The 17075-nt window shown below is 38.6% G+C and overlaps 1 protein-coding gene across 1 annotated transcript in view; it reads right to left on the bottom strand.

The window, feature by feature from the left end:
• The window catches only part of DHX57 (DEAH (Asp-Glu-Ala-Asp/His) box polypeptide 57), an 82098-nt gene that overhangs the window by 44131 nt on the left and 20892 nt on the right, over positions 1-17075 (bottom strand). The window contains exons 6-12 of the mRNA XM_011935940.1: positions 15811-15986; positions 13493-13614; positions 12193-12388; positions 11200-11324; positions 5433-5566; positions 4210-4264; positions 447-652 (exon numbers count right to left, since the gene is read on the bottom strand). Coding sequence (XP_011791330.1) covers positions 447-652; positions 4210-4264; positions 5433-5566; positions 11200-11324; positions 12193-12388; positions 13493-13614; positions 15811-15986 — 1014 coding nt within the window. The remainder of the gene's footprint in view (positions 1-446; positions 653-4209; positions 4265-5432; positions 5567-11199; positions 11325-12192; positions 12389-13492; positions 13615-15810; positions 15987-17075) is intronic.

Below are 17075 nucleotides of genomic sequence, written 5' to 3'. Positions count from 1 at the left end.
CAGAAAAAAAAAAAAAAATACATGCATCCAGAGTAAATGATAAAGCAAAAAATGAAGCAAAACATTAACAACTGGTGAATTGGGGTAAAGGATATATGAGAGTTCATTGTTTAGTCTTGCAAACTTTTCTGTAAATTTGAAATCACATCAAAATAAAAAGCTACAAAATATACAAGAATATAACTTACATTTTACTACCTCACAATTTTTCTCTAATGAGCACATATTTCTTTCATAATTAGAAAAAAAACCCATTGGCAAATAGAGTAACAATTATATTCTAAATATGTATCTGAGCTATTTTTCTAGGTTTAAGGTTTCTCCGATGAATTAAAGGCAATGTAACTATGAAACAAGAATCGTATTTTTATTCTTCCACATCATCGTAAGAAAGAATACTAGAAATCTTTGGCATAGTTAAAATATTCCCCCAGGAGGCATGTTACCTTTATAGCGGGCCAGGAGCTGCTTAAAATCTAACTGTTGATCTGGCACTACATCTTTGACAGAATCCTGATCCTGGAGGTGAAGGGAGAGCCTCAGGTCTTCTTCCACTTCTTCAAATGCAGTTCTGTTCCGCCTTGCTTTAAGCTTTTCTTTTGAAATCTGTTTCATGGACCGCATATATGGGCTCCCATCCTGTAATACATACCTGAGAAAGACAAAGGAATGTGGTTGTGTGTATGTGGTTCTGTTGGTGAGGAGGGAAAGAATTCACCTATTTCACGTGCTCATTCAGCAAAATGTCACTGTTTCTGTCCAGTTCATGTGCCATCCTTCCACTAGTCCAGGATTCTTGCTGTACCCTATTTCTGGTTGGGAACACACTGCAACGCTTTTAGGTCTGTCTTGGAGACCAGCTAAGAATTTGGAGAAAAGCTCTATCCAGGAATAATGCCGTGGACATTCAGAAAACACATCTGAGTTACAGCCTCAGTAACACCCCTCTTCATTTTTAATTCTTCTTTGGCAATCTTACTGATCCTCTTGTTTCTACGATAATTCCCAGGCCGCTGATTCCCTTTTGTTGCAATCAAATTTGGACCCAAGTTTCTAGCTGTTGGCTGAACATCAACCTAAGACTGTCCTTAAAACATTTCAAAACTCTTACAACTGGATAGTTTAATATTTGTTAGTGACACTATTAGACATCATGACAAAGCAGAAAAATGAATAGATTTGAAAACAAAAGCTCTGGATTTGAGTTCTAGGTCTGCCACTAAACCAACCTGCTATGAGACTTCCAGCAAGTCAATTTCAAAGGGCTTTACTTTCTCATCTTTTGGGAAATTGGCATAGATAACTGCCTTGAATTTTTTTTCCTGGAGCCTTAAATGTTGCTCAAAGCCCCAGGGAAAGGTAAGGGAATGGGAGCAAAGTAAGTAACTGGAGGCTATTCTTTCAGCCCGATCATTCCTGTTTTATGTTTCATTTTTCGATGATTTCCTATAAGATTTCATTTGCATAAAGTGTATTGTAGCTTTTTTTAAAAAAAGATTTAAAAACCTATGATTCTATAATGCTGACTTCCTCCAACCCCTTCTCTCCATTAAATGCCATATACTCTTTTCACATTCACCATTTGTTTGTTTATTGAACATTTACTGAATGTCTTTTTTGGACAAGGGACTACGGCAATGGTGGTGGTATGGTATAGAAAAATAAATACACTTTCAAGGAGCTTACAAACTAGTGAGAACAGAACAAAACAACTCGCTGTACTGTAAGACAGACAGAAATAAATGTCATTAGAGGCACAAGAAAAGTACTGTGTGACTTCCAATAAAGAAGTGATTAATTTTTAATAGCAGAAATAGAGAATTTCATGGAGGTAGCATTCAAGTTGGGTGTTAAAGAATGACTAGAGAAGGAAGTGGGGAAAAGAAATACAGACAGTAATAGTATGGCATCTTTGAGAAATAACAAGTAGTCTGACAGTGCTAAGGTTTGTGTAGGTAGGAAAATAAAGAACGAAAGGAAGTTAAATATTGGCTGGGGCCAGATGATATGGGCCTTGAGTGTCCATAAAGTGTGACTGATAGGGAACCAATGAAAGTTTCTAAGAATAGGAGGAATGTGACCAATTCTATGTTTAAAGATAATTCTGAGCCTGGGCAACTTAGTGAGACCTTGTCTCTACTAAAAATAAAAAAATTAGCCAGGCATGGTGGCACACACCTGTAGTCCCAGCTACTTGGTATTCTCAGGTAACAGGATCACTTGGGCCCGGGAGACCAAGGCTGCAGTGGGCTATAATCGCACCACTGCACTCAGCCTGGGTGACAGAGTGAGGCTGTCTAAAAATATATATACATATTCTGGAAGCAGTGAGTTTGAAAAAGTAAAGACAGGTAAACTAGTTGAAAGATGATTTCCTCAGACACTCATGTTCAATGGCAGTGGGATAGGGCCTAGAAAATAATAATTCTAAGAAGCTCCCCAAGTATTCTTATTGCACATTAAAATTTGAGAGCCACTGGTTTTGGGTTTTTAGCTTGAGAATACAGTACCATTAAATGACTATGGAATTAGGAGGGGGGCTTATTAGAGAAGGAAGGAACAGAGAAGGAGAAAAATTCTGACTTGTATTTAAGCTGCCAGATATTAACGGTGTTTCATTCTAGAGCTCAGAGGTCAGGAATGAAGATACTGATCTGGGAGTTCTCGGCACAGGGATGACAGCTGAAATCACATGAGTCTAAGGTAGCCGAGGGAGAGTTAATAGTGAGAAGAAACAGTACAAGGAAAATCTTGGGGAATCCTCAAGATCAAAGACTAAGAAGAGAAAGTACAGCTTTCAAAGAAGAGAGTCTGTTTATATACAATGGACATTAACATTTTCTACCTAGTACTTACAATTGTTTATACAGATATCTTAACACTCAGGCTATACTGCAAACTCTATGTGAGTAGAATGATGATGATGATAATAATAGCTAACTTTTTTTTTTTTTAAACAGAGTTTTACTCTGCCGCCCAGGCTGGGTGCAATGGCACGGTCTCAGCTCACTGCAACCTCTGCCTTCCAGGTTCAAGCAATTCTCCTGCCTCAGTCTCCCGAGTAGCCGGCATTCCAGGCATGCACCATCACGCCCAGCAAATTTTTGTATTCTTAGTAGAGACGGGGTTTCACCATGTTGGCCAGGCTGGTCTTGAACTCCTGCCCTCAGGTGATCCGCTCGCCTTGGCCTCCCAAAGTGCTGGGATTACAGGTGTCAACTACCGTGCCCGGCCAATAACTGCTAACATTTGAGAGCATCCACTATGTACCAAGCACAGTTCTAAGCACTTTGCAAGTATTAATTCATTAATTTTTTTATGCTCTCAGCAGAATCAGCAAGTATTAATTCATTAAACCTAAAGTGCAGAGAGATTAAGCTACTTGCTAAAGTTATAGTATGTAGAGGGGGCCAGGCATGGTGGCTCATGACTGTAATCCCAGCACTTTGGGAGGCAAGGCAGGAGCACTGCTGGAGGTCAGGAGTTTGAGGCCAGCCTGGACAACATAATGAGACCTCTGTCTCTACAAAACCATTTAAAAAAATTAGGCATGGTGGTGTGTGTCTGTAGTCCAGCTACTCAGGAGGCTGAAGTAGGAGGACTGCTTGAGCCAGGTGTTCGAGGCTACAGTGAGCTACGATTGCACCACTGCACAGCAGCCTGGGCAACAGAGTAAGACTCTATCTCAAGAGAAAAAAAAAAAAAGAAAAGAAAAAGTAAGTAGAGGGATTTAAATATTGGCCACCTGTTTACTGAAAGAGAGGGGAGAACAAAATGTTCAAACAGAAAAAAATAGAAGAAAATCACTTCTTGGCTTTTTGGCTAAGATCAAGTGTAGAAAAATTAGAAAAACAGACTAACACATGTATTAGTATTCTGGCACATTGAGGGTCAAATATTCTGTTTTCAATGTTTCACTGAATCTTTTTTTTTTCCTCTCATTTTTTCCTCTCTTTTTTTTTTTTGCCTGCCGGGTGTGGTGGCAGGTGCCTGTAGTCCCAGCTACTTGGGAGGCTGAGGCAGGAGAATGGTGTGAACCCAGGAGGCGGAGCTTGCCATCAAGAGATGGGGGTCTCAATATGTTGCCCAAGCTGGTCTTGAACTGGCCTCAAAGGATCCTCCCACCTTGGCCTCGCAAAGTGCTAGAATTACAGGCACGAGCCACTATGCCAGGTCCTTTCACTGAATCTTAATTAGTATCTTCCTTACCTTGTCACAGCAATTGCATCTTCCAAAAAAAATTGATCAACAGGAAATGTACGACCTAGAAAAACAAGGAGATAAAAGAGAAAAGCCTGAGAACACCCATTCAACCATCTTGAAATAGTTTATATATATAAAATTCTCTTAAAGCTTGTCATGCTAATGTTCTATTTGTTCTGTGGTCTTAAAAGTATTAAGAAGAAAAGTTCTTGGTAACAGAAATTGTAAAGGGTAGATTTCAGTCAGTAAACAGAAGACAGTGTATAGGCAGAGAAATGATTCTTTGCTAAGACTTTTTTTCTTTTACCTGTTATACATTTTCTACCCTCCCCCCACACTTCCACCACAGAGGACCTCTAAACATTCAACGACTGTATTCTAGATCAAACACAACACTTCTTCCTTAGATTTATCGCCAGCATTCTCTATAACTAAAATAAACTGCACTATTGTTTATCAGTCAGCGTTTGCAAAGTGTCTTTTTAGTATTCAATTGAAGAAGGATAAATCAAAGCTCAGGGTGATAAATTAATTCCACAATGAGACTGTGGAAGTGCCAAAAGAAAACACAGACTATCCAACCTCACTTTCTGCCAGAGTGGACCAACATCCAGAAATTTAGCAGAATCCAGAAATGAACAGATATACTGTCACAGACACAAGTTCCCTCTTTATGACAGACTGCCACTATAAACTTTGATGTTAAACACAATGGAATGCTGGAAATAAGTAACTATGACTTTTTTAAAAAGTCCCCTAAAAAAATTAAAATCTCCCAGCAATGGCCAGGCGTGGCGGCTTATGCCTGTAACCCCAGCACTTTGGGAGGCCAAGGCGGACAGATCACGAGGTCAGATCAAGACCATCCTGGCAAACACAGTGAAACCCCATCTCTACTAAAAATACAAAAAATTAGCCGGGTGTGGTGGCAGGTGCCTGTAGTCCCAGCTACTTGGGAGGCTGAGGCAGGAGAATGGTGTGAACCCAGGAGGTGGAGCTTGCAGTGAGCTGAGGTCGTGCCATTGCACTCCAGAGCGAGACTTCGTCTCAAAAAAAAAAAGAAAAAAAAAATCTCCCTCCTTATCAGCTGTATTATCTGGTTATGATTTTATGTTATAAATAAATCACTTCTCTAGAAAGAGGTATACATATCTACTTATGTCTCAAACTTTAAAATAATTATATTTGCTTGTAAGAATGATACATATTTAATGATGCACTTTATTCACCTGGTATAGTAATAACTGGGCAGGAATTAAAATATTCTGAAAAAAGCTCAGCATTTAGAGTCGCACTCATTAAAATAACTTGAAGACCTGGCCTCTGCGATACAATGTCCTTCAAAACTAGCAGCAAGAAGTCACTAGAGAAAATAAAAGAAACACCTGAGGATCAAACAAATTTAACACATGAAAATTAGTAACTTTTGGTATATTTTGAGTAAGAAATGTGTAAATCTCTGTGGAAAAAACCCCGTAACATTCATAGAATAGTGTGTCATGTTCTTGGATGTGAAGCCTTACTATTACAGGTTGAATATCGTTTATGTGAAATGCTTGGAACCGCAAGTGTTTCAGGTTTCAAATTTTCTCAGATTTTGGAATAGTTGCATATATATAATGAGATATTTTGGGGATGGGGCCTAAATCTAAACATGAAATCCATTTATGTTTCATATATACATTATACATATAGCCTAAAGGTAACTGTATATAATATTTTGAATAATTTTGTCCGTGAAATAAAGTTGGTGTACATTGAACCATCAGAGAGCAAAGGTGTCAGGTGTGGAATTTGCCACTTGTAGTGTCATGTCAACACTCAAAAAGTTTCAGATTTTGGACCATTTCAGATTTCAGATTTTTGGATTAAGGATGCTCAACCTGTATAAAGATATAAATTATTTCTCAAATAAACCAAGTCCAAGCAGTACTAATCAAAATCCCAACAGGATTTATCATCAAATTTTATAATTATTTTTATTTTTACTCTTAGCTGGTATAGGGTACAAATTTGATAATTCTACTTCTTGACATCTACATGTACCACAAAGAGGCATATACAAAGATTTTCATTATAGCATTGTTTATAATAATAAAACAACAGAAACTACCCAAATGTCCATCAATTGAGAAATGGTTAATTATAACATGAAGCAGATACAAGGAATAAGGTAGAGCTCTAGATAATAACATGAAAAAACCTCTAAGACATATTTTTAGTAGGAAAAATCCCAAGTTGCCTGGAATAATACACATGGCAGAATAACACCACCCTAATTGGACTCTTGGCCCTTGCCCCCTCGCAATCTGTTCTCAATATAGCCAACCAATAATGCTCTTCGAATGTCAGTCTGATTGTGCTGACCGGGTGCGGTGGCTCATACCTATAATCCTAGCAGTTTGGGAGGCTGAGGTGGGAGGAATGCTTGAGGCCAGGAGTTCAAGACCAACCTGGCCAATATAGCAAGACCCCATCTCTTAAAACAAAAAAGAAAAGAAAAATCGGATTGTGCCACTCTTATGCTCAGAATCCAATGACTTCTCATTACAATCCTTACTAACAAGGCTCTATACGGCATGGTCTACACCCCATGCTCCCCATCTTTTTCTAGTGCTCTCCCGCTCATTCACTTAGCACCGGCTCACTGTTCTCCTTGCTGTCTTTGAGGCATGCACCTCGGATCTTCTGTATATGGTATTAATCTGCCTGGATGACTGGGCTTCTCCTAGCCCTTCACACAGGTAGCTCCCTCACTTCCTTCAAGTCCTTACTCCAAAGATTTTTTTCAGTGAGGACTTCCTTGGCTACCTTATTTAAAATTTCAAATGCTCTCCTCCCTTACATTTCTATTGTCTTTTTCTGCTTTATTTTCCTTCTTAGCACTTACTATATTCTGTATTTTACTTATTTATCTTGCTTATTGATGAGCTCTCCCACTAGAATAGAAGTTCTACAAGGACAAGAATTTTATTCACTACTCCAGGATCTACAACAATGCCTGGGACATAGTAAGTACTCAGTGAATATCCATTGACTTACTAAATGAATATATCATCTGTGTAAGAAAAAAAGGTTAGAAAACAAAAGTAACTATTTCTAACAAAGTAAACATCTATATCCATGCATAGAAGGACGTATTACCAGTTTACTTCTAATAAAGGAACTGACAGTGGTTTGGGAGTATTAAGAGGGACTTTCACTTTATCCATAATGTTTTTCTTTTCTTTTTTTTTTTTTTTTTTTGAGACAAGGTTTCGCTTTGTCATCCAGGCTGGAGTGCAGTGCACTGCTCACTGCAGCCTTGAACTTCTGGGTTCAAGTGATCCTCCTGCCTCAGTCTCTTGAGTAACTGGGGCTAATTTTTTTTGTTTTTGTTTTTATAGTAGAGATGGTGTCTCCCTATATTGCCAAGGCTGGTCTCAAACTCCTGCACTCAAGTGATCCTCTTGCCTTGGCTTCCCAAAATGCTGGGATTACTAAACATATAATCAGCAATCTCAGAATGGGAGGCCTGTAGGTGTGAGCCACTGTACCTGGCCTGTTTGAGTTTTTAATGAAAACATATTCTTATACTACTTAGCTCTTTTTAAAGAGCTAATTCAATTACATTTATGACTATTTTTGTTTCTTTTTCAGGGAAAAGGGAAATAATCTAACAACAACAGGCAAATGGCTAAATAATTTATGGTATATCCAGACTTCAGAATTTCCTTATGTAACTCTTAATTTTACAGATAATTCAGCTGGGCGTGGTGGCTCACACCTGAAATCCCAGCACTTTAGGAGGCCAAGGCGAGCGTATCACTTGAGCTCAGGAGTTCAAGACAAGCCTGGCCAACATGGTGAAACTCTGACTCTACTAAAAAAATACAAAAATTAACCAGGCCTGATTACGTGCACCTCTAGTTCTGGCTACTTGGGAGGCTGAGGAAGGAGGATCGCTTGAACCTGGGAGGTGGAGGCTGCAGTGAGCTGAGATTGCACCACTGCACTCCAGCCTGGATGACAGAGACTTCGTCTCAAAAAGAAAAGATAATTCGTTAACTCACACTGTCATTCTGTTAAATCAAAAGTAGCATGACAAAACTATATAATCCCAATAGTGTTTGTGGAAATACATCTCTCTACCATATCCCTCTTCTAACTCCCAGTATACTCCCTGAAGAAAAGAGACCAAAATTATTACATGTAACTAGCAATTTTATAGGGGACAGAGATTCTGCTTTTACATTTTTTGGTATTTACTGAATGCTTTAGAACGATCATGTTATCTCTGTGATTAGAAAATTTATCAAAATTTTAAACTAACACAACTGTCACCTTTCTATATTCAACTTTTAATCTTGTCAATATTTTCACTGATTTTTGTTCCTAGATTTTATTAGTTTTTGCTTTTTTCAATCAGAGTTAGCAAATACTCCCCTACTTTTCCTTGTAATTTGTATTCCCTTTCCTGTAAACTGGTATTTGTAAATGCTTGAAGCACCCTTCTCCACTGTGTAATTAATCTTTATTCAGATGTGAACATCTTTTGAATTTTTAACTGTTCATATTCTACAGATCCTTAGGTTTTATAAAAATCTTTCTCCTATTTAAGCCAGGAACCAAATCCAGTGCTATGTTCTCATTTCTTTAAGTCTGTGGAAGTACAAATGTTATAGAATCCAAAGCTATTCTTCATATTCAAAATTATACTGGATATAATTTTCCCTAAAAGTTTAAACTTATCTTTATAACGCAATCATTTAAATACCATTAGTCTGAGAGAATGTTTTATTTGGTTTCCTCTTCCAAGCTGTTCAGTGATTTTGTTAAAAAAATTTCTTCTTTCAGATGTTCATTTCCAACAGCTGCAAAATGACATTATTTACCATTAATTCTTTTTTCCATTGTTTTCTGGAGTTTCTAAAAAAAGATCATTTGCCCCTTAGAGATTTCCAACATTTTCTGTATAGTCATTTAATATTTATTATTGTCTTGTTCTAGGAATTATTACTTTTTTTTTGGTTTATTCTTTTTATCTAAAAGTCCGGTTTCTTTAGTTTCTAATTACTTCATATGTCTTATTTACTAATAATAGTAATGTGTTATTTCTTCTAATAGTTCTTCTGGTTATATATTTTCTCCGTTCAATTCCTTTTTTTTTTTTTTTTTTGAGACAGTCTTGCTCTGTCGCCCAGGCTGGAGTGTAGTGGTGTGATCTCCGCTCACAGCAACCTCCACCTCCCAGGTTCAAGCGAATCTCCTGCCTCAACCTCCCGAGTAGCTGGGACTACAGGTGCCCGCCAACAATCCTTTTTATTTTATTTTTTTAATGTTTTGCTTTTAGCTATTTTCTGCTTTCCTATCAGTCCACCAAATTTACTTAGACTATTTTTCTTCTTCTCAAGATATTTATAGTGGTATAATACTTTTTGGGAAAACTTCATAATTTTCACAGGACTCTCTCTTTTTTTTTTTCCCCACTAGTTTTCTTTGACTGCTCTAGGGCATGATCCACATGACAAACTATGATTAATGCCATCCATCTTCCTGGCCCTCTTCAGTACTTAAAATATTGAGACTTTTAATTTTTTTTTTTCTAAGAGATGGGGGTCTCATGATATTTCCCAGGCTGAAGTGGCTCTTCACAGGTACAATCATAGCACACTATAGCCTTGAACTCCTGAACTTAAGCAATCCTCCTGCCTCAGCCTCCTCAGTAGCTGGGACTACAAGCATGCACCACTGTGTCTGGCAAGAATTTTTATTTTATGCCTCATCCTTTAATGACTTCTAATTTCATAAGATAAAATCCACATGCTTTATTATTCACGATGCTTAAGGCTCTGGAAGGTCTGGCTCCTGCTGCTTGTTCCCTGTGCTACTTTCCCCTTTGCTGCTACACAGCAGGTGCACTGGCTTTCCTTGTTTCTGGACTCACAAAGCTCCTTCCCACTGCACAATCTTCAGACATGCTTTCCTTGCCTCCGTTTGTCACCTGGGATTCCTTCTCATATTTCAGTTTCCTTTTTTTTTTATTTGAGACAGGGTCTTGCTTTGTTGACCAGGGTGGAGTGCAGTGGTGCTATCACAGCTCACTGCAGCCTCAACCTCCTGGGGGTTCAACTGATTCTCCTGCCTCAGCCGCCTGAGTAGCTGGGACCATAGGTGTGAGCCATCACGTCTGGCTAATTTTTTTTTTTTTTTTCTGTATCCCCAGTAGAATGACTACTGGCTTTTTTTTTTTTTTTTCACTTTTCATAGAGACATAGTCTCATTATGTTGCCAAGGTTGGGCTCTAACTCCTGAGCTCAAGCGATCCTCCCACCTTGGCCTCCCAAAGTGCAGGGATTATGGGTGTGAGCCACGCGCCCGGCCATACTTCAGTTTTCAATTTAAATTGTCATCTTACAGAGATATGATCTTTGAGCATCTATGGGTCTCTCTCTCCAAACACAGCATGCCATTTATTGCTTCATAGTGCTTATTATTCCAATTTGCAATCATTTACTTATTTACTTGTTCATTATTCGTTTTCTCTACCAGACTGTTAGAGATGAGGGGGAGCCATACATGCTTGTTCCTCACTGTATCCACAGCAACTAATATATCACTTGGCATTTAATGCAGGCTCAATAAATACATGAATCAATGTCAGGACTGAATGACTGACCAAATAAGGAAGAAGATACATTCAGCCACAGCATACATGACATCTGTTATTTCTACTAAGTAAGGTATCAACTTAGCATAATGCCCAGGATGGTGTGAAGTATACCTTCTAACCTAATAGGATGACTCCATCTAATAAGTGATGAGCATACCCTGTCCTTTTTAATGGTATAGACCCTAGAAATCAAGAAACCAGTTGCTCTTCTCTAACATAGGTCTTCCTTGTGGCAAATTACCATTACTAGCTGCATGAAACTGAATTAGAACTAGAAAACAATTTTTTCTGCCATGCCTTTATTTCATGTGAGTGTGTGTTCACTAGGAAAGTCTTTGTTTTACCTTTCTTCTGTCCTCTCATGAACTTCATCAACAATGATATGGGAGACTCCCTGTAGAGCTGTATCTCCTTCTAGCCTTCTCAGTAGCACTCCCGTAGTACAGTATAACAGTCTGGTGGCTGAGGACTTACACATGAAAGGGCAATATAAATCATTAATAAAATTTTCAAAAAATGAAACATTACTGGAAAGCCATTTTGAATGGATAGTGATAAAGAATATTGAAAACACTAGCAGTTCCATTTAATAGGAAACCATACTAAATATAGTTTCTTGCCAGGGACAGTAATAAAATCCTTTCTACTTCATATCAAAATGTTAAGATTTTCATAAAAAGCATTAAAAACAGTGAATAATGAAATCAGTTCTCAATTTGTCTGCTCCTTATTTGGTTAAATGGATTAAGTCCCAAGTTCAAGAACAAAACAGTCTTTACTAGATGACTTCTGCCAATAAAAAATAAAAAGCTTTACAGAGGAAATTTAATACAACCAAATAAGAGTGTTTTTTTGTTGTTGTTTTTTGTTTTTGAGACGGAGTTTTGCTCTTGTTGCCCAGGCTGGAGTACAATGGCACAATCTCAGCTCACTGCAACTTCCGTCTCCCAGGTTCAAGGGATTCTCCTCCCTCAGACTCCCGGGTAGCTGGGATTACAGGCATGTGCCACCACACTCAGCTAATTTTTGTATTTTTAGCAGAGATGGGGTTCTACATGTTGGTCACGCTGGTCTCGAACTCCCGACCTGAGGTGATCTGCCCGCCTTGGCCTCCCAAAGTGCCGGGGTTACAGGCGTGAGCCACCGCACCCAGTCATAAGAGTTCTTATCCCAAGATATTTCTAAAAGGACTTCACCCCTACCGAAGGTGATCATTAATTTAAAAATAGCCTGAAAGTATATATCCCACATTGCCCATGAATCTCCTAACCCCCAGAACTCTTTATACCTAAAAATCGTAAATGTCTGTTACCAGGAAATAAGCAGAGCATACAAACCTTGACACTTTCTAACCGAATCTGGTATCCCACAGTCAGACCCACCCTCTCTGCTCTTTCTTTAGCAACGCGTTCAGCAACAGAGATTGCAGAGATTCGTCGGGGTTGGGTACAGATGATGTTGGCCACCTTTTCAGGTGGTCCATTCAGAGAATCATCCAGAATAAACTGTGGAATCTGTGTGGTTTTCCCACATCTGTATATTAAAACAAATAAGTCCTCAAATGAAGTTTTCAAGGGCTAGTTAACTAAAGAAGCAATCATACGGAATGAGAAAAGTGATAAAGCTAATTAGAACACAAATTGTTCAGATTCAGGTATTTTCTAAAACAACCTCCTGACTTATTACCTAGAGGTGAGAAATTCTAGGAATTTGCACTCCAATCAAAAGGACAATCAAATAATAGTTTAGTAACATTTGTAAAATTGGGACTATTGAACAGACATTAGATTAAGGTCTGTAAATGCTTCTAGGAATGTAAACTCTACCCATGAACCCTAAAGAAAAGGAGTATTAGCTTATGATTATCAAAATATTTTACATTTTTCCCTTTGATATGTATTAATTTGGCTATGATTAGGCTGAGGTTAAAAAGATAAACTAGATGATACGAATTGTTACCATATCACTGAGTCTGGACACAAATGTAATTATTAAATTGTATACTCTTGAATAAATAACTAAATAAAGTCTGCAACTTGTCCCTGCTAAATAGGAGAATGTAAAACAGGAAAAATAATGCACCATAATTAAGTTGTTTTTAAAAGAAAAATAAAGGCTGGGCGTGGTGACTCACACTTGTAATCCCAGCACTTCAGGAGACTAAGGCAGGTAGATCACTTGAGGCCAGGAGTTCGAGACCAGCCTGGCCAACATGGTAAAACTCCCCCTCTCTACTAAAAAAAACAAAAAAATTAGCTGGGTATGGTAGTGCACCATAGTGCACTGTCATCACAGCTACTCGGATGGCTGAGGCATGAGAATCACTTGAACCCGGGAGGCAGAGGTTGCAGTGAGCCGAGATCATGCCACTGCACTCCAGCCTGGGTGACAGGAAATCAGAGTAAATTTAGAAGATAAAAAGCTTTCAAGCTAAATGTTCTAGAACTATCCTTTAAATTTAAACATGAGCCTTGTTAAAAGTCTTCAGCTGGATTTTTTTGCCTTATGTCTCACAGCAGAGGTATATAATGTCTATAAATCCAGTTACAGTTTTTAACAAGTTGAACTGGTTATGGCAACCAGGGTGCATATAATATTTATAGATGAAAGCTGCTAATGAATAAACTGCATTCTTACCCAGTCATACCACTTATGACAACCACCTGGTGCTTACGCAGTAAGTTAAGAATGGTTTCTCTTTCTTCCCAAGCAGGGAGTGATTGTCTCTCTTGTAGAATGGACTGGAACTGTCTGGAAGCCTAATAAAATCAAAGATAAGACATCATTGGGTTACTTCTCTTTTTTTTCTTTTTTTCATTTGAGACAGGGTCTCATTGTGTCGCCAGACTGGAGTGCAGTGGTATAATCATGGCTCTCTCCAATCTCTACTCCAGGCTCTAGTGATCCTCTCGCCTCAGGCTCCCAAGTAGCTGGGACTACAGGTGTGTGCCACCATACCCGGCTTTTTGTATTTTTTTGTAGAGACAGGATTTCACCATGTTGCCCAGGCTGGCCTCAAACTCCTGTGCTCAAGTAATCTACCTGCCTTGGTCTTCCAAATGCTGGGATTACAGTTTTTGTTTTTGTTTTTGTTTTTTTTAGTTACAGAGACCGAGTCTTGTTATGTTTCCCAGGATGGTCTTGCACTCCTGGCCTTGAGTGATCCTTTGTTGGATTTGCTGGGATTGGATGTAGAGGACTTTATTCAGAATGCTGCTCAGAGAATCAGTCAGAATGAGCTATGGAATCTATACATTAAATAGTTTTCCAACATCTGAATAAACTGAAAGATTTTCTGAGTGAAATAAAGCCCTCTTGCTTAGCACATATCCAGTTCTTCCCAGCAAGAGTCTCTATACCAACACTGTCCAATGGAACTTTCTGTGTTGATGGAAATGTTCTATACCTGTGCTGTCCAATACAGCAACCCCTGGCCACATGTGGTTATTGAGCACTTGAAATGTGAAGAACAGTGTTACTGAGGAACTGAATCTTTAATTTTAATTAATTAATATAAACAGCCAAACATGGGTAGGGGTTACTATATCAGACAGCATAGCTCTAAACAACATCAGATTTTTACCTAAATCAGTAATAGAAAAGCACTCACTAAAGCATTATTTTTGGGCAGTCACTACAACTATATAAATCAATTTCATATTTAATGGCCAATGCTATAAACATTGCCTTGTTTATGAAAACTCTGGCTGTACTTTTGAATACTGTAATAACTTTACAGGAACATGTCATTTCCTACATATAATTTTATCATAAACTTAGCACACTGATCAAATTGAATATCTCATTTTTTGTTTCTATCATCTACAGTGCAATTTATATACATTGTGATGTTCTATGGGTATTGCACTACATATGTGATGGTGTTATATGGTGTCAAAAATCAGACTGACAGAACTTTAGAACTGGAAGCGCCCTTAGAGAGCATTTAATCCAATTCCTACATTGGTTAAGCAACTTGCCTCTGCCCTCTCTCTAACTTTGCCCTCAGGGTTCACTTACGAATTCTATTAAAATAATCTTCATGTGAATGGGGTAAAAACAAAATAGACTTTAGAAACAGAATTGGCTAAACCACTTACTAGCTATGTGACCTTGGGCACATTATTTATCCTTTGAGTCTTTGAAACAGGGTAAAAGTCCTTCCTTCTCCTTCTCCTTTTATATATTATTTTTTTTCTAATGTAAATCGCAGTATTTGTATTGTTTTGTTTTTAGAGACAGGGTCTCATTATGTTTTCCAGGCTGGCATTGTCTCCTCCTGCCTCAGCCTTCCAAGTAGCCGAGACTACAGGCATATGTTACCATGCCTACCCGGCTCTAACCCCACAGTATTTGTTTTTGTTTCTTTTTTTTTTGAGACGGAGTCTTGCTCTGTTGCCCGGCTGGAGTGCAGTGGTGCAATCTCAGCTCACTGGAATCTCCACCACCCAAGTTCAGGCGATTCTTGTGCCTCAGCCTCCCAAGTGGCTGGGATTACAGGCACCTGTCACCACGCCCGGCTAATTTTTGTATTTTTAGTAGAGACGGAGTTTTGCCATGTTGGCCAGGGTGGTCTTGAATTCCTGACCTCAGGTGATCTGCCTACCTCAGCCTCCCAAACTGCTGGGATTACAGGTGTCAGCCACCGCGCCCAGCCATTAAACCACAGCATTGATATTCCTTTTACATACCAAATTGTCCGTCACAGTACCAAAGGCACATGATTCTGAGACTATGTGGCATATATGTGTGTGTCTGCTATAGGATTTTCCAAAACCATCTAGCATATGCACTTAAGTTTGCTGTGGCCTGTAGAAATTTTGACCACTCAGGGAGAAAAAGAACCAAAAGAATATTAGGGAGGGTAGCCAAAGCTTCCTAATTCATAATCCCATCATCCAGATAGGATTATGGGATAGGGAGGCAATGCTACTCATTCTCTCAGCATACCCTACCTGTTTCATTCGGAACTGCTTGCAGATTTTACCATTTTCAGCATATACTGACTTTGCCTGCCAGTCATATCTTTTGGAAATCTTTTTCTTAAGGTTCACATAGCTTTCATTCTCTACTATAACAGGTGCAGGACCTTCATCCTCATCTGACTCCTCAGATTCTGATTCTTTTTCAACTTGAAGGAAAGAAAAGAAAACGTTTCAATACAGAGCCCTTTCTTTAACAAAACCGGAAAGTCGCTAACAGAGTATCAAGTCAAAATGGAGAAAACAAAAAGTCAAACAAAAAGTCAAAATGGAGAAAAAGTTAAAACTTGAATAAAGTAAGTTCATTCATTTCCAGTATTTCTATTGCCAAAGAACTTAAAATGCATCCTCAAGTAAACTTTTATCAAGCATAAGTGGTAAAATCAAATTAAAAACAAAGTAACATGAACATAATTAGCAGTGAATGTTTCAACTATTTGCAAGTGTCCCCAAATCCAACAACATAAAACAACCCAAATGTCTATCAAATGATGAATCGATGAACAAAATGTGGTATGTCCACATAACAAAATAGTACTCACTAATAAAAAGGAATGCTGTACTAATATGTGCTAGGACATGGATGAACCTTGAACACATTATGCTAAGTGAAAGAAGCCCATCTCAAAAAGCTGCATATTGTATAATTCCATTTCTATGACATGTCCAGAGTAGGCAAACCCATAGAGATAGACAGCAGATTTGTGGTTGCCAGAGGCTGGGGGAAGGGGTAAATGAGGAGAGACTGTTATGGGTACATGGGTACAGGGTTTCTTTTGGCGGTGATGATAACGTTCAGGGATTAAAAGGTGGTCATTGTTGTACAACTCTGTAAAAATCCAAAAACATTGAACTGTATACTTTAAAAGAGTGAATCTTATGGTATATAAATTATGTCTCAATAAAACTACTATTTTACAAAAAAAGGCCATGGCACATAATTGTCATTTCCTAAGGAATATATTTGAATCCCATGCGCTAGAAGCTGGCATCTGGGAGTGGGCTGGGTGGTTAGTGAGTGAACCCGGCTAACTGACCAGCCGCCACATCTCAGCACAGCATCACTATTCTCTACTCATTGAAGTTTACCCAAGGACTCTTACGTTTCTTTTGTTTCTCTGGAAGAAAGATAGATAGCAACAAATAAAAGAGGATCCTTCCTTCCCTTCCTTCCCCCCCTTCCTTCCTCCTTCCCTCCCTTTCTCTTTCTTTCCCTCTTTCTTTTCTTTCCCTTTCTT

Source organism: Colobus angolensis, unplaced genomic scaffold (genome assembly GCF_000951035.1).
Source record: "Colobus angolensis palliatus isolate OR3802 unplaced genomic scaffold, Cang.pa_1.0 Scaffold15, whole genome shotgun sequence".
Classification (NCBI taxonomy): Eukaryota; Metazoa; Chordata; class Mammalia; order Primates; family Cercopithecidae; genus Colobus; species Colobus angolensis.
This window is presented reverse-complemented; position numbering and strand designations above follow the sequence as displayed.